Here is an 18902-nt window from a genome sequence, read left to right on the forward strand (position 1 = left end):
ATTTTCTTCATATGCTTCAACCAACACAAACATATCATAACAGATTAAATGAAGACACAGATATGAAAATCCAGCCACCTTATATTAAGCCAAGTATCAAAGATGCAAAACTTCCATTCTCCATTTTTCATAAAAATTATTATTTATGCTAACATGTCACCCTATCATGTTAAATGCAACCCACTTCATGCATTTACATTATCTGACTGGACCCTGTAGGCATATGAATTTTGACCTCTTTAAGTAATGGGGAACCAGCAAAGAGATCATAGTCTAAAAGCCTGAGAGTCAAAAAGTAGTTAAGATGAGATACAAGATTCCAGGAATAGAAGATATATGTTAGAAAGAAGAATACAGTAATTATTCATGATTCTAACTTTATTTATTTTGAGCATAGAAGTCACTAAGCAATATGGCTGGGCTACCACCAATATGGTAGCAATATTGGCCTACCTCTGACGCCTTCTTTGCTTGGATGGTCTTTTAATTCGCACTTCTCTTGTCCATTCATTTCATTTTCATCTTCCTCTACAATGGTCTCCATAGGTGGTTTTTTGTCCAACGTCTTGATCTCAATCCTAGAAACAAGCCACAATGTTTCCTGCTCTGGGCCTGAATAGGTGAATCCTTAGAAGCAACCCAGCTAGCTATCTGGTTCTGAAATACACCCACTTCTCTCAAGGGGGCAAGTGCTTTGATTTACTGAGGCTCTCTTTCAGGCTAAGTTTGGGAGCCAACCAAGACCTCCCCTCTCAGTACTGAGGCCTCAAAAGCAGCTCTTATGAAGATAAATTGAGGGATTTAAGCTTTGGGTTTGGTCTCAGTTTGAACCCGGCTGTCTTTTCTAGTTCTGTAACCGGATGCATAGAGGTGACAGTGAAAGGTGGCTGTTGGATGACTTAAAGGCAAATATTCACAGCCTGGTAGGCAGAGACCAAAATATGCCCAGAAATAACTGCTCCTCCCCTCCCTCTTTCTCCTCCCCACAGCTCCATCCTTTCCCCAGGCAAAAGTGAGGGACTTGCAAAAGCACAATGGGGGAATGGATGTGTTCAGCTGGTGCATGTAGTTGTAGGTTTTCTGTGGTCTCAAGTATGGAGTGCTGGGTTAGAGGTGTAAGCAGGAGAGAGGGCAGTGGGGGAGGGGTGGTACTTCCAGTAAATTCAGGGACCAAACTTCACATGAATAAAACATCTACAACTATTTTGAGTATTTGAGTTCTCCGGTCCATCTCTAGGCTCTCTAGTTAACAGGAGCTTCCATCTCTGTTCTTGACCCATTGCAATTATTTCCCTCCTGTAATGCTTCAGCCAAAATATGTCCAAGGGGGCAGCCAAATTTGCCTTCCAAAATACAATCACAATAAAATTATTTTGAATCCACTGATTTATTTTTAATGAGTAAGGCAACATGGTACAATGGAAAGAATAGTGGAACAGTCAGGAGCCATGGTTTTATTTCTAGCTTGGCCACTCAGTTGTTTGTCCATTTCATCCACAATATTAAGGGTCTAGACTAACTAATCTCTAATGTTTATTCTGACCCTCACACTGATTTTGAGGTATGTCATACAGTCCTTCCTAGAGGGGGTTTTTCCAAACCAACTAACACAGGAGGATGTCAAAGATTTAAAAACCATGAGAAAATAATACTCTGGGAAGCTGGTTGTTATTCCCCAAACTTCCTCCACCTGAAAAGCGTAATAGTTAATGGCATAGCAATTAAGATTAAGAACATGATTAACGGTACACAATGAGTGAGTGACAGCTAAACTGGGGGGAAAAAAACCAAGTCTCCTGACTCCTATTCCAGTGTTCTTTAAAATTTTTTTTTAAATGTTTATTTACTTTTGAGAGAGAGAGACAGACCATGAGTAGGGCAAGGGCAGAGAGAGAGGGAGACACAGAATCCAAAGCAGGCTCCAGGCTCCATGCTGTCAGCACAGAGCCCGATGCAGGGCTCAAACCCACAAACCATGAGATCATGACCTGAGCCAAAGTTGGACACTCAACTGACTGAGCCACCCAGGTGCCCCCTATTCCAGTGTTCTTAATACTGCACCATGTTGTTTCACTTATTAAAAGAAAAAAAATTAAAATTACAATTTTGCACCTCTATAAAATGGATAAAATTAAATACACATCTCAAATAGCTAAAGTGAAAATTAAGTGCAATAATATTGAGAAAGTGCTTAATAGCATCTGACATCTACAGTAGTAAATATTCCATAGATGACAATTATTATTATTATTATTATTATCAGTATCATTATTATAATCACTGTCAGCAGCCACCACTAAAACCCACTGCACTCTTGGGATAAAGTTGTTCCTTTATTCTACCTTATCTCTCTAACCACTTGAGTGGTAAGAATCAGAGCTCAGACAGGTGAGCTAGACTGCAGAAAGAGAAAGCTAGTTCAGAGGAAATGATGGAAGGTAGAGGAAAGCCCAGAAGATGAGAAGAATTGCACTAATATTGCAGGGACTAAAATTGATGGGAGGTAGTATCAGAGTTTCTAGGGAGCTAAGAGTAGTTTTAAAAATGAATAGTCTAGATGGACCTAGAGGGTATAATGTTAAATTAAATAAGCCAGACAGACAAAGATAAACACCATATCATTTCACTCATATGTGGAACTTAAGAAACAAGACAAATAACAAAAGAAAAGAAGAGTCAAACAAAAAAGAAGATTCTTAAATACAGAGAACAAACTGGTGGTTTCCAGAGGGGAGGTGGGTGAAGCATGGGTGAAATAAAGGGGATTAAGAGTACATTTATCATGATAAGCACCAAGTAATGTATAGAGTTGTTGAATTATCATAAATAAAAATAGTCTAACTGGCCATTGCTTTCTAACTTAACTATGGAAAGTGTATGCAACAAATCCTTCTTTGCTGGAACACTGAAAGAGAGAGAACACTAAAAGGAGCATGAGCCAGAAAAGATGAGAAACACAACCCAATCACATTAATAAATCAACAAGGATTGCTGTGCCTGGAGGAACCTGTGGAGCAAAACACTGACCTTGGAAATGCACACCCACACTTGGATTGCTTCTCTGAGCTCTCTCTGCTGGACAACACGGAGTCCACAGTGCCAGGCCTCTGGAGGACAGAGAAAGAGAAAGGTTATGCTTGGGGCAGTGGTCTAGGACACATACAAATCAAAGCTATAGGCAGTCTCAGAGGCAAGGCTACCATGATACTCTCTATTGTTATTTCTTACTTATTTGTTTATTTATTTATTTATTTATTTATTTATTTATTTATTTATTTATATTTTTTTAGTGCTTAAAGTCTAGAGCTTAAAATCCAAAGAGGAATTATCTCATTTATCACTGTGGATAGTCCCATACCAATTCCACTGATGCTGCCTTTTCTCAAACCATTTCCTCTTTGGAAATTACCTTCAGAGTTGATGGCTTCTTTTATACATCTTTAAGAGGAGAGCTGACTTATTTGAAACTATGAGGAAAATGAGCAAGGAAGCCAATTCCACTCTTGACCCAAATAACTCTAAGAGAAGGGTAAGAGAAGGGCTTTGAAGTCACGTGGATTCATGTTCACATCCCCACACTGTTAAGTTATGTAACCTTAAACCCCTGAGTATGTGGGGATAACAGGATCTAATTCATAGAATTTTTATGAGGTACTGTATGTAAGTGGCTGGCACATAATAAACACTCAACAAATAGCAGCTATTATAATTATTATCACATTTTACAGTAATGACATTATTACATTATACTAGTAATAGAAATCCAAAATTATTTTTGGAATGATATGGTTTACAAAAGGCTTTGAAGGGAATTTGCAAAAAGAAGTTTTAAATATGGTTCCAGCAAAAGCAGCATCATTGAAATAAACCTACAGCTTCCCAAGAGAACTACTCTGCAGAACAACACTCAGGTTTAAGTTATGGGACATCTGGGGGGAAAGAATCACTCTCACCAATTTATAGCAATTTCCCAAAATGTGATTTTAAAAAAAAATTTTTTTTTACATTTTATTTATTTTTGATAGACAGAGAAAGACAGAGCACAAGTGGGGGAGGGGCAGAGAGAGAGGGAGACACAGAATCCGAAGCAGGCTCCAGGATCTCAGCTGTCAGCACAGAGCACAACGAGGGGATCGAACTCACAAACCGCAAAATCAGGACCTGAGCCCAAGTGGGACCAACTGAGCCACCCAGGCATCCCCCCAAAATGTGATTTTTGCTGTTAACAAGCCTTGGATTAACCAAAAGTTCCACGATTCATGATTCAGTCAGTTAAAGCAGACTTCTCAGATCCTTTAACATGCCAGTGTGTTTTGTGCTTCTGTCCAGGAGGGTGATATATGCAGCAGCCCTCCATCTGCTTTGGTCTCCAGATCCTTTTTTCATAGAATATCTCTCGGGATGACTACTTCTGGAAAATGCTCCTTCAAAGTTATGTCTTAGAGTGCAGCAGGCTGTCCTCTCTTATAAACATGTTATTAAAGCTACAAAGTTCTGTAGAATCCCTGAAGATTAGAGATGGGCCAGCACTTTGGCCTTGCTTCTGCTGTATTTTCATGGAAACGGGAGGGTGATAGCTGTGTGTTTCCACTTTACATACACAGGGTTAGTGCCTATCTTTAAAATCCTACATGAAGCCAGATTGTGCAGAAAACACCAAGAGCTTCATTATGCACAACTCTTAAATCCCCATCCCAGAGCTCCATGAAAGAGGAAATTAGAGAGTAGAGAGTAGAATTAGACCGTATTTATAGACTTTCATTTTATAGTCTTTCACTTAAAAATCAGGCTTTTGCTCTATGGGACCCAGGATTTTATAACATTCTATGATAATATAATTCATTTGTACCAATTTTATTCATTCTTAAGGCACACTAAGCATTCAGTTAGTTCTGGTGATTAACTGTTTCACTACCTCCTTAAACTCTGCTATGTCCAACCTAGCATGAAGGTCATACCAGCTACTGAATAATAATGATGGGGTCAATTATGAAATTTCTTCCACAGTATGGCAAATTAAAAGCTAAAGATACATTTCCATGACTCAATTTATTGTAGACTGTCATTAAAATAAAATACCATAAGGACACCTAGGTGGCTCAGTCGGTTAAGCATCTAACTCTTGATCTTGTCTCACAGTTAATGAGATCAAACCCTACCCGGGGCTCCATGCTGAGCATGGAGTCTGCTTGGGATTCTCTCTCTCATGGTCTCTGCCCCTCCGCTGTTTGTGCACTCTAAATAAATAAATAAATAAATAAATAAATAAATAAATAAATGCTATAACCAGCCAAAAAAAAAAAAAAAAGAGCCATTAGGAAGTCTGGTTCTACCACTTATTAGCACTCTGATTTCAGGCTTCCCACATAATCTCTCTGAACCTCCATTTTTCTCATTTGTAAAATCAGGATGATAATAATGCCAGTTTTATAATGTTTTCAAACTCAAATGAAGTAATAGATATGGAAGAATTTTTAAACACTATATGGTACTATAAAGTATTCAGAATTATGAACGCTTTTATTACTATTTATATTTTTCAGTTGGTATTGACTCAAAACTTAAAGTTTCTTTGCCCTTCTAACCTTTTTGTTAAAGAGTTAACCATCTATAAACAAGCATTTTTTTGCACTTGGGGTAAGTGCCATTTAAAATACATCAACCCAGGGCGCCTGGGTGGCTCAGTCAGTTAAGTGTCTGACTCTTGATTTCAACTCAGGTTACGATCGCATAGTTCCTGAGATCGAGCCCCCCACATCAGGCTGCATGCTGACAGTGTGGAGCCTACTTGGGATTTTCTCTCGCCCTCTCTCTCTGTCCCCCCAACTTGCGTGCCCACGCTCTCTCAAAATAAATAAACATTTAAAAAAATAATAAATAAAATGTCAACCTGAATTTTTCTTAATAATGACACACAGGTAATTCAAAGTTTTGATTGGGAGAGGGGTGTGGAGAAGGAAAACATTAACTTACATTTGTGAGGGCTTCTGCCAAAGCCCCAGTTCCATCCATTTTAGAAAGGAAGTCCTTATAAAATCTCATCTTCACTTTGCCGCCTTTAATCGTGAGGATCCCGATTCCTTTGAAAGTAAACTCCACATTTGGTTTGGTGGAAATGGATCGTGATAAAAAAAGCAAAGTTTCTTTCACACAGCTTTCCACTGTATCCCTGCTAAATGGACCCTGCAGGGATATCGTGACAAAATTAAGTGGAACAACGGGAATATCACCTAGAGGAGAAAGACAGGGTGGGAGAAAGGAAGTGTAAATTACAACAAGGTCATATCATATACACTCACAAATAATTATCTGATTCTTAATACTCAAAAATAGAATTGTCCATGTTAAGTCCTTAGTTGTACCCTAACAATAGACAGTAATCAGTACAATTTTCCTTAAAAGTATATATTTTGCTCACAATAAGAACAATTAGGTTTCTAAGCAAATTCCAGACAAGCTTTTGATTTTCCCTTGGAGACAATGTAATAACTAACTGCATTTCTTCATCAGAGGGTTTTCTGAAGTTTTCAGCCCTCTTATCTCTCAGGACATACTGTAGCAATACACTTGCCTGTCTCCTCCAATTATCACATCATTTTTAAATGTTTATAAATATCCATAAATGTCAAGTGTTTTGAAAAGATAGTTCAGTAGATGTTACCTTCAAATGAAAGTGTCTTATCAGAGGGTATCAGACTGGATAACTTGCTTTTTCTCCCTAATGAATCCCTAAATGACATTGCAAAGGAATATGGTATATCTAGCATAAAAATAAGCATAGGGTCTATTCCACAAGAACAGATCACCAGTCAAAAAAGGGGATAAATAACACAGGCGATCAAGATAATAAATCCGAAAAGAGGCAGTAACAAGATCCACTAATAGAGGAACAGGATAGAAAGAAGAACATTCTAAACATTCATTGAGCAAGCATTAATTTATAGCTTTCCAAGTACCCAATGGTGCTGGATGATTAAGATTAATATCTGCAAAACACAAGCTTCCCTATATCAGCCATGGTCTTCTGTACAATTTGATGGTGATTCTATACCACCTACCTCCATTTTTTTAATGAAGTCCTTAAAAGAAAATGCTATATTGCCTGCCTATGGATTGTTCCCTCCCATTTATCCAATGTCTCTCTTCAATCTGTCTTCTAGCCCACTTACTTCAGTAGGGACACTATCATCTCATAATGGACAAGCCAATGGATACATTGCAAATCTTAATCTCATGACCTCTCTGTAACCTCCATTGACCGTGCCCTCTCTATGCTCTTGTATCCATGGCACCACTCTTGGTTCTCCAATTTCCTCTTTTTTGGTTTCCTTTGCTGATTTCCTTCCTCATCTACTTCTGATAAGATGGTGTTTTGTTGTGCTGTTTTCTGTTGTTGTTGTTTTTAAACAAGACTTTGTCCTTGTCTGTCGCCTTCTCTTACTTTATATCTTCTCCTAGGTAAATTTTTCCAAATCCTGACCTCTAGTCTCCATCCCTCACCTGAGCTCTGGAACTACCTCCACCTACGTATCCCTACAGGAATTTCAAATTTAACATGTCCAAAAGCTAACTCATTATTTTATCTGCCACCCCAACCTGCCTTCCCCCTTGCTTCCCTAAGGTGTTAATGACAAAAACGTACATCTATTTTCCAATAAATCGGAGTCATGCTACGTACCATCCTTCTTCTTGCTACCCACCAGTCTCAACTGGCAGCCAAATCCCATCAGTTCTCCATACGAAATATCTCACAAATAGATTCCTTCATCTTCCTCCTGATTGCCACTGCAATCAGGCTCCTACCATATTTCATCAAACTGCTATAATTAAAAGAACTATCCTCCTAAATTAAAAACTGGACTAGTACATACAGTTCCTTGCTCAAAAACTTTCAATGGCTCCCCACTGCCTATAGGATGAATCCCAAAGTCCTTATCATACTGCCTATAGCCCCTTACAACTTAATTGCTACCAACCACTTTTGTCTTAATTCCCTCCAATTGCCCCTACAATCATATGCCTTGGCCACAGAGAAGTACCTTATTCTTATTTTTGAATTATTCTTATTGTTCCTGAAATATCTCCCACAGCTTCCATGCCAGCAAAGCCCTATCATTCTTTAAGACCTCCTGGGATATGTCATCTTCCTAAGCCTCCCTGAGCAAAGTTAAGCATGCTCTCCTCTGGGCTCCCCTACATTCAATCTAGTTCTGATCAATGCTGCTTTCACAGCATTTAATCAGGTTGAAATATTTGCTTATATATTTATCTCCCATGATAAATTTTGAGCTCTTCAAAGCAAGGACCATGTCTTGATTATCTTTAAGAACCAATGTATAATGTTTAATTAATTACCTACTTAATTAATGATGAAGACTCATAACCACAAAGCTAAACTAGAGACAGAATTGTTCTTGTGAATTAATTCAATCATATATATTTAATTCTGAAATTTCTTCAGCCTTGTAAAAAAACTAATTATAGATCTAAGCTACTTTTTTTGGACTATACTATGAGATCCAATATGTTTTTGTTAAAAAAAAAAACAAGTTGGCTTTATTTTCACTTTATTTGGTAGGTTTTTGATGAATTGGGGTATTATATGCATTGTGTCATAAAATTCTAGGTAAAAATGGCTGAAAAGTCCATCAAATCTACCATAAAGATCATATGCATAATGAATTTTAAGTATAACTTGTTGGTATTTGGTTTTCCAATATTTCATTTTTTGGTGGTAAGTTACTCTGAAAATTAACTTTCAGGGAAGTTACTGTAAAGGCCAGTTTTAGCCTTTTGACCTGCTGACATTTGGGGTGGACTGTCTCTATCCACGTAGGAGTGCAATGCAAGAGGGGATGATAAGGAAGGTTAAAATGAATACAGCCCCAAAATCAGGAAGGACGTCCCCAAGGGCCTCTAAGTAACCAGGGGAGGTGTCACCAAGTCTACACACCAAAGCTGGAAGGTAAGTAAGCATCCTCTGTCAGGCACCATGTCCCTTTAGCTTATCACTATATCTCAAGTGCCTGGAACAAGGCCTAACACATAGTTGGCTCTCAGTAAATATTTGTGGAAAGAGGGAAGAAAGGAAGGGAGGCAGAAGGAAGGAAAAGGGAAGGAGGGAGGGAGAAAGCAAGGGAGGAAGATTTTAGGGTGTGAGAGGTATATAAGGTATTCATTAAGTCTTTATGGAATTATTAACCTCACTCCTAAGTTTTAATAATGTACATTATATATGATAGAACACAGTTAGTGATCTTTTTCATAGCTAATATGGACTGTAATTCTAATTACAGTCCCTAATTAACTTTTTCTCTATAACCACTTTTAATTTCTGAGGGTCTAAAAAAATGAACAAAGGCTGTATAACTCTGTAATGTGGCATGTAAATGTGCCTTGATATCACATAAACTCTTCCCATGCCTGCCTCTTAAGCTACTGAGGTTTAAAATGTCCTGCAGGAAGACTGTCTATCATTTCCCACCTTGGCCCTTCCCTCTTCCAAAGGTACCATGTGAAAAGTGAGCTGAAATCACAAACTGATAAAGCAGCAACTGAACAAACTTTGCCCTTCCATTTTCATCCCCAGGCCAGTAACTTTCTGAGAATGTCTTAAATATTGAAAAGATTTACCAGGAATGTATGTTTTGTTTTGTTTGAGTTCATGGGTCCGTACTAACTTCTCTGCCATGATAAATATGGGTCTCTGAATCAGAATAAACTTGTTGTTTCCCACGTCAATTTTTTGTCTCATGAAAGTAAAAGTTCCAAGCCCTGGAATCTGAACACCCTGAAAGAAAAAGGGGGAAAAAAAAAGAGCAACAATCAGAAATCACTGAAGAGGTAAGGAAAAATAACCCTTAGTACCGCTATTCAAAAAAAACCCATGAAAACAATTAAGCCTTAAATATTCAATGATTTCTAAACTCTCTTCCAGCTATAGTATGTCATGATTCTAAGTTCTCATGTAAGTATAAAATGTAATATATTGATCTACAATGCTTCTGACATCAGATCCTGCATCTCCATTACCATTCAAAGGCTGTGAGGACTAAGATAACTTGTATGGATGCCATTGCTACTTTTAATCTATATTTAAGATTCCTCTTATCCTAAATCGTGGGAAATTCTGAATTTTAATCATTTACCATTAGAAAGAAGGAATTTAAAAAGCTGTAAGAATCTCTGCTTTCTCATTCCTTCTTTTAGGTTTTGTCTCTCACTTAAAACCAGACAATCCAGCATCCAAGGCATCTGCTACAGTGTAGTGATCTTGGCTGAGGGGTAGAAGCAAATGCTTTTGGTTCTCAAACTAGGCCTCTGTCTCCCTGGAAATATCACACCTCAAGGGTTACAAACTCAAATGCCTACAGGCACCACCCACGAGAGAACGCAAGGGAATGAAGGTAGCTAGCCAGAGTGCAATGGCTAGAAAGTACAAACCCCATCCAAAGGGAAAAGCTCATTGTTGGCTCCAGCCAAGTGTCATCATGCAGGAATGGAAAACTGGTGTTGTTAAATCTGCTGATTTTTCAAGAAAAGAGAAACAAGTCCAAAACTTTATATAAACTCTCCAAATTTTAGGTTGGTGATGACTACTTCAAATTATCAGACCAAACAAGATAAGTTTGAAGGACGAATTCAGCCCACGGGTTGTCATAATGGGACCTGTGAGTAGGATATAAAAGTTTCACAATTTCCCAGGTCCCTCCAAACTCCCCAAATCTCTGTCCAGTTCCATGGCATCCAAACTGAAGTCTGGGCAAAGTTTCTCATTTTTGGCAAGATGAGTTCAATCCCAGATTGTCTTCTTGTATTTCAGTTAAAACCCATTCCCTGCAAAGAGGCATGGCAGGAAGCATTACATCCTTCTGTAGCAATGCCAGAAACTATCAGGTCACAGATCAACAGAATTTATCTAGTTCCTCTACACACATCCAGACTAGTCAGTGATCTGCTTGGTATCACTAGAGAGAACTTTTACAAATTCATTACCTAAGAATAAAATCCATGTTTGCTAAATCTGCTATCTGTAAGTCATAGTGTGAGCATGATAAAATCACAGGACTGAAAGTCAAATTGAATGGCTCTAAAATCTGTTATCTTGCTCCCAGCAAAATTATACAAGACCAAGGAAGAAAGATCCTTTGGACTCTTGCATTAAACTTAAAGTATAAATCTTGCCTTTTGTAGGGATAGCTGTCGTTGCACAAATTCTGACACATTCCCCCAGATAGTAGACACTTCTGAAATTCAAAGGAAATAAAAAATAATTGATGTAAGCACTCATGTGATAGTATCTAGTGCTAATAAATAAAAAAGTAAATGTGAATTGCAGAATCAAACAATAGTAATTCCTAATTAATTTAGAATTAACAGAAAATAAGTTCATTCCCAAAAGTTAATTTTCCTAGTAACTAAAGCTTACCATTTTACATTCCAAAAATGTGCTTAAAAATAACAACAAATTTTTAAATAAAATCTTTCTAGGATAAAGAGAACTCTGTCGCACATTTCCTTTTATTCTTACATTTCCTTTTATTCTTTATAGAAGTGGGACAGAGTTCCTTTTATCCTATAAATAGAGTTAATCAAGTATAATCTAGTCTTTTTTTTTTTTTTTTTTTTTTTTTTTTTTTTTTTTAGTTCTCTAGATTCCAGTTAGTTAACATAAAGTGTAATATTAGTTTCTAGTTTCTGGTGTATAATTTAGTGACTCAACACTTCCATACAACACCTGATGCTCATTACAAGTGAGCTCCTTAATCTCTATCACCTATTTAACCCTACCCCTTTTTTCTTAATGACCGATTCAAAAAGTATTTATTGAGTGTCTACTCTGTGCCCTCTGAAATATAAAACTTTATTCTTTTTTATTTATTTTATTTTATGTTTATGTATTTTTGAGAGAGAGAGAGAGAGAGAGACAGAGTATGAGCAGGGGAGGGGCAGAGAGAGGGGGAGACACAGAATCCAAAGCAGGCTCCAGGCTCTGAACTGTCAGCACAGAGTCTAACATGGCACTTAAACTCTGGAACCAAACTATGAGATCATGACCTGAGCCAAAGTCAGACACTCAATCAACTGAGCCACCCAGGCCCCATATTTTATTTTTAATGTTTATTTATTTTGAGAGAGAGCACACATGTGAGTGGGGGAAGGGCAGATGGGGGGCAGTGGAGGGGGAGAGAGAGCGAGAGAGCGAGCGAGAATCCCAAGCAGGCTCCATATTCAGCATGTAGCCTGACACAGGCTACATCCCACAACAAGTCACAGACTGACCTGAAACCAAGAGTGGGTTGCCCAACCACTGAGCCACCCAGACACCCCTAAACCTTCATTCTTATGACATTCTTTAACACAAAAGTAAAGCCAAGCATCATTAAGGCATAAAAGGCTGCTGTCTGGGCATTAAGTGTCTCTATACTTCTTTTATTGCTTAATTCTTTGTTGGGGGCAGTGGGGGGGGGGTCTTTATAGAGATTGTGTGTGTGTGTGTGTGTGTGTGTGTGTGTATCATCTTTCTCCACAACTCTGTCCAGATGATAACTCCATGTCAGCAGAGACCTAAGTTGCTTTGTGCACTGAATCTTTGTGTACTATCAACCTTGAGTAGCATGTAGTAGTCTTTGATATTCTTTTAATGCCTTAGCCCATATAACATTATTACTAAACCCATAAAACAATATATTCTTTTTAAATTGAGATTCAGTTTGGCACATAATAATAGTGTCAGGTGTACAACATAATGATTTGATATTTGTATATATTGCAAAATGATCACCATATTTTTGCTTAAATCTTGACTTGCTTTTCATTCTCATTTGTTACTGTTAGACTACCAGCTGTTACGTCTCTCTACTGCTAGTGCTCTGCAGACCTGGTCCTAATTTACTGCTTCTGATCTGCTTTGTTTTTGCTTTCAACAAATATACTAATATTATATCTAAAGTAATATTTTTAAAGTTTATTTATTTTGAAAGAGAGAGAGGCAGAGAGAGAGAATCCCAAGCAGGCTCCACACTGTCAGTGCAGAGCCCAACACAGGGCTTGATCTCACAAACTGTGAGATCATGACCTCAGCTGAGATCAAGAGTTGGTCACTTAACCAAGTGAGCCACCCAGACAGCCCTAAAATAATAATTTTTGACAACAGACCTTTGGGTAGGGACCCAAGGGGCTTAATTTGAATCAATGCATAGACTTCTTACTATCTGTTTTGAATGATCAGAGAGGGGTCTTCTATGTTTTTCTTGTTCTGAGCTGTTTTCCAAAAAGAAACTGTGGTAGAAAAATAAGTAGTTGCCAATAACTAGGGTTAAATACATGATATGAAGGGATACTCTAGGTATAACTAATATTTAGTTATACCTAGTTAGTACTGAAAATTAAGTCAGTGTTGACATCTCCACTCCAAACGTAATTATGTGTATTAAAGATACTTTCCAATGAACTCTTTGCAAATCCAGAGTGTTATGTTTTAGTTTTCAGAATAAAAGATCAGTAACAGGGTGCTTAGGTGGCTCAGTCAGTTAAGCATTCGACTCTTGATCTCAGCTCAGGTCTTGATCTCAGGGTCATGAGTTCAAGCCTCACCTTGGGCTCCCAGTGTGGAGCCTACTTTAAAAAAGAAAAAATCAAGAACAGTGACATTTACCAGGTTGCCACTTTGGGATATGGATGGAGGCAAAAGACTAGTTCTTTCCCCACTTTGGAAATTGCTGATTTATTGGTATAACTTTTATTTCTAATGGTTTAAACTACTACCTAAAGCAGGGAAATTGTACTTTTAATTACAGCATGTCAGGGTTATAAATATTTTTATTACTATGCCAGGGGAGGAGTAGTTTGGGCAATGAGAAGTAGCAGTGAATGATTCTCATGGGTATCTGGGAACAAGTTGGGTGATGGAAATTCACTCACCCACCAAGGAAACTAGGGCTACATGCTACAGTGAACCAGGTGAAAAGATCCTACCCTTCACTCTAAGTCACAGATACTTGGTTATTATAACCAAGTCTTTCCTCTACTCTGCTCCATCCTACTGTATTCCCCATTCCTCTCCACCACCATAGACAAAAGAATTCTACTTCTGGCTGCTAAGAACTAAGAAGGTCTTTCAACCAATACCAATTAGATACTGAATTAAATTTTTCATCATGACCAAAAATGTCATTAATTTGCTAATAACACAGAATCTCCATATCCAGATTTACATAGAGACCTTTCAAAATTATGAAGTCAAAACTGTTAAGTCTTTTACCCAGGCTCACAATATGCAGCTCAAATTTCAGGATAACAATCTATACCAAATGGAAATGATTTAATTAGAGCCAGGAGAAACTATATAGCTTGCAACCAAACCCTAATGAAAAGACTTGACTGAGCCTAGCTGGAAATTTGAGGATCATCTTTCTTCATTTGAATGATATATTCAAGACTGCCATGTTGTTTTATTCTATAGAATCTAATGGGAAAAATTATATAAAAGCAGAGTTTATTATTCTAAACTGAGATTTGCTATTTTTTTAATGTTTATTTTTAAGAAAGACAGAGCAAAAGCAGGGGAGGAGCAGAGAGAGAGGGAGACACAGGATCCAAAGCAAGTTCTAAGCTCTGAGCTGTCAGCACAGAACTGATGTGGGGCTCGAACCTATGAACTGCAAGATCATGACCTGAGCTGAAGTTGGACGCTTAACCAACTGAGCCACCCAGGCACCCTGAGAGATTTGCTGTTTCTTACTGAAGAAAAAAGAAAATATGCACATCATTCCCTTTGGGAAGTTGTAGGTTCCTGCATTTCAATTGGAATAAATTTGAAAATTTTACAAACAATGATTTTTAACTTTGATTTTTTCTGACATCCCAAAGTCAGAGAGGATATCACTGAATCGTAAAGCAAAAAGAATTTTAATCCAGTCTAAAAAGTGAATTAAAGATATGCTACTTTTATGTTTTAGAGAAAACTGGAGTTATTATTTATTTTAATCAAATATTGAAATACCTAGAATCATTATTATAAAGAAATAATCCCCAGACATACCTTCTATACTCAGTTTAACCACCATTTGACTTCAAATTCTAAACATTTTATGCATTCAAAACCATTTTTTCAGGGGCGCCTGGGTGGCGCAGTCGGTTAAGCGTCCGATTTCAACCAGGTCACGATCTCGCGGTCCGTGGGTTCGAGCCCCGCGTCAGGCTCTGGGCTGATGGCTCAGAGCCTGGAGCCTGTTTCCGATTCTGTGTCTCCCTCTCTCTCTGCCCCTCCCCCGTTCATGCTCTGTCTCTCTCTGTCCCAAAAAAATAAATAAACGTTGAAAAAAATTTAAAAAAAAAAAAACAAACAAACCATATTTTCAAACACAGTGCCAGGTAGCAAGAATGCTACATTTTATATATGATTATAAATTATAGAATAATATATGCTTGAAATAGATACTAATACCAAATATAAGAGATAAGTTCCCTTGACTTTATAAGACATCTTCTTTTTAAAAACAACACACACACATTTTTTAAAATGTTTATTTATTTTTGAGAGAGAGCATGAGTAGGGAGGGGCAGAGAGAGAGGGAGGCAGAGAATCCCAAGTAGGCTCCCCGCTGCCAGCACAGAGCCCAGTGTGGGCTCAAACTCATGAACCATGAGATCATGACCTGAGCCAAAATCAAGAGTTGGACGCTTAGCCAACTGAGCAACCCAGGCGCCCCATAAGACATCTTTTAAAATTAAAATACTGGCATACAAAACAAAAAATTCAAGAGTGATTTGAACAAAGAAACATATTCCCAGAGCATAGGAGCATAGTTCAGTGGAAAGATCAGTGTGTTGCACTGAAGACATGCAGACTTCCTGCCTCTGCAGATTGCTAGCTATGTGGTCTTCAATAGTTTTGCCCGGTCACATCCACAAAACGATGACAGGACCTTCTAAGTACTATAACTACATAATACTAAACTTTGGAAAAACATATGAAAGCCACAGGACTTAATACATACAATGATGAAAAGTTAATTTATGGGCTTTACTGAGATTAGTTTATCCTCATCTCCTTTACAAGGGATCATTTGTGAACATTAATAAGTAGTCACTTATTAGTTAATAGTGATTTTAATAATGACTTTAATAATAACATTAATAATGACTTCTGTTTCTGTCATTCAACCAATAAAGCTCTTGCTGAGGTCACCAACAATGTCGTCAATAAATTCAATAGATATGTTTAGCTTTCACCTCACTGACCCTTTAGTCATATCTAACAGTGGTGACCACTCTCTCCTCCTTTAAGCACCTCTCTTATGGGCTTTTGTGACACTCCTCTCTCCTGGATTTTCTTCCTACCTCTCTAGCCACTTCTTCTCATTTTCCTCAACTCAATCATTAAATGTTGGGATTTCCAAAGATATAGCCCTAGGCCTTCATTTTTCACTCCATATTCTGCTGCAGCGGTTACATCTGTGCCCAGGACTTTAATGACCACCAATATGTTGATGACTCCCACGTGTTTGTTTAGATCTCGGAAACCCTCCCCATTTTAAGGTTCTTGACCTGTGTATCCAACTGCCTATTTGGATATCTCACAGAGACACTTCACTTGCTCAAAATCAGGATCTTCTTTCCCTTAAATCTTGCCCTGTATCCAGGGATTCGATGTCAATGACTGCCACCTTCATCTATTCAGTTATATAAGCCAGGAACTCAGAACTCATCCTTGTGACTTCCTTTCTCTCTCACCCTCCATGCCCAGCCCACCACCACAATCTCTAAATAGCCTTTCAGTCTGTCTACATCTCTCCATCTTTACTGCTACCAATTTAGACCAAGCTACCACTAAGTCTCATTTAAGTTACTGTTATAGGTGTTCTTGACCCTCTAATTCATTCCCCACTTTGCAACCAGAGCAATCTTTTCAAAACACAAATGTGATCATGTCATTCAACTCCTCCTTTATCTCCATGCTAGAACACTTAATGGCTTTCCACAGGTTTAAAATCAAGGCCACTATCCTTAATATGATTTACAAAGCCCTGATCACCTGACTCCTCCCTTTCTGTCCAGCCTCCTTTAGAACACTCTGGCTTCTGCACTTACAGAGCAGCCGTATTGACTTTCTTTCAATTCCTCCGTCACACCATGCTGTCTCTCATCAATGTGCTCTTGTTATTCCCTCTGCCAAGAACTCTGTCACCTCCCCTCCACTCCCTATTCCACTGATCCATTTCACCTATTTAACTGCAACTCATTCTTCACATCTCAGCTCACGTCTTCTTTTCTTCAACAAATCTTGACACATTCCCATCCTCAACCACAGTAAAAGTTCCCAGCGTACCATGCACCTCCTCCTCGGTAGCACTTACTAATTGAAATTATTATTTATTTGTGATTATTTGGTTAATGTATATCTCTTCCCCACTAGACTATGTAAATTCCAAGGTTTTTGCTCACCATCAGTTCTCTAGTGTCTAACACAGTAGGTTCTCAAAATTACTTGAATGAATAAATTATATGTAAATTTGTAAATAAGGCAAATATTTTTAATCCATAAAACCATTATACTTAATGCTTCTTTTATAATTATTTTAACAGGAAAAAGTAAGCGTGATGCAGGGGAAAGAAACGAGGCATCTACTCCTATTTATTTTGTCTTCTTAAGTCATTTGGTTAAAGTGTAGGCAACGTCCCTAAGTCACAATGACTTGATAGTAATAATAGTTTCCATTTCTGGAGCACCTTTCTTCCCAAGGGTTCCCAATGCTTACAAACAGATCTTGGTATCACTCTAGAGTGACTCTTCTAAGAAACTATGCTTTTGATCAAGCCTAGTAAGTTTCTATGAGAAGCTGTCAGGTCTTCTTGCAAACACCAAGTTCCTTTTATGACCATCTCACTTTCTTAACACAACCCCAAAATATCAGGGGCAACAAAAGTAGCCATGTCCTTGCATGAAGTCTGAGAAGGACCCATTTGGAGTGGTTGTTTTTAGCTAACATTTAATGAGCACTTATTTTGTGCTAGTCCCCAGGCTAACACATTATCACTTTTAATCAAAATCCTCAGCTGGCCCCTTTCCCTCATTAACACGATCAATAAAGGAACTCTATGGGCATCCAATGGGAGCCTGCTGTGATTACCAGCTGGTTGCCAAGATAACCTGGCCACTCAGGGGGTGGGGAAGGAGGTTTTCTGCCTGCCCCCAAGCAGGTGAAGATTCAGCCCCCAGGGCCCTCGCCTCACTTCGCTTACCCTCCTGGCTCAGCGACCGAAGAGTACGAAGAGTACGCAGCACCGGCTTGCTCAGGTCCCGCATGGAAGGGACGATGGTGTCCAATATGTTGGTGTTCATTTGGTTCGGTGCTGAGTCCTTGACGGGTCTCTTTTCTTTCTTCATATGAAATCTGTACAAAAGTGACTTTCCTACGCCCAAAGCCCCTCTCTTCAGAGCTTTGGATGTACCTTAAAACAAAAACTACCAAATATCGATTTGTGTTTTTCTAACACCTCCTTTCTCGCCGTCCCTTCTCACCCCGTGCTGGCTCTCTCTGAGTGGCTCCCACCCCAGGAACCCCAAGAGCTGGGTTGCACCAGTATGCAAAAATCCCAAGCGCTCAGGGCCACCGAGTGAGAGCGTGCGCGGAGCCAAGAGCAAGAAAACGGGACTGAGGGAAGGTAGGCCAGCCGCAGGGAGGGCGTGGTGTGTTGCTAGGACGCAACAAAGGCTTGCTGCGTCGCTAGGGTGTCAAAGCATGGCCTTGGCCCCGCCTCCTATGTTGGGTAGATCCCTACGTAGACAATGGGACTCTGGAGTGGCAAACAGCGAGGCTGGGGAGTAACTTTTTTTTAACTTTGTTTTTTCCTTCCCCTCTTAGCCTGGGCAGCGAAGAGAATTGGTCGCTTTTGTA

At 38.7% G+C, this 18902-nt stretch overlaps 1 protein-coding gene across 1 annotated transcript in view; it reads right to left on the reverse strand.

The window, feature by feature from the left end:
• The window catches only part of CCDC81 (coiled-coil domain containing 81), a 37665-nt gene extending 19021 nt beyond the window's left edge, over window positions 1–18644 (reverse strand). The window contains exons 1-6 of the mRNA XM_047824230.1: window positions 18247–18644; window positions 11185–11246; window positions 9634–9790; window positions 5974–6230; window positions 3028–3107; window positions 454–578 (exon numbers count right to left, since the gene is read on the reverse strand). Coding sequence (XP_047680186.1) covers window positions 454–578; window positions 3028–3107; window positions 5974–6230; window positions 9634–9790; window positions 11185–11246; window positions 18247–18391 — 826 coding nt within the window. The 5' untranslated portion in view covers window positions 18392–18644. The remainder of the gene's footprint in view (window positions 1–453; window positions 579–3027; window positions 3108–5973; window positions 6231–9633; window positions 9791–11184; window positions 11247–18246) is intronic.
• Window positions 18645–18902: the final 258 nt, after the last annotated feature.

This window comes from Prionailurus viverrinus, chromosome D1 (genome assembly GCF_022837055.1).
Source record: "Prionailurus viverrinus isolate Anna chromosome D1, UM_Priviv_1.0, whole genome shotgun sequence".
NCBI lineage: Eukaryota > Metazoa > Chordata > Mammalia > Carnivora > Felidae > Prionailurus > Prionailurus viverrinus.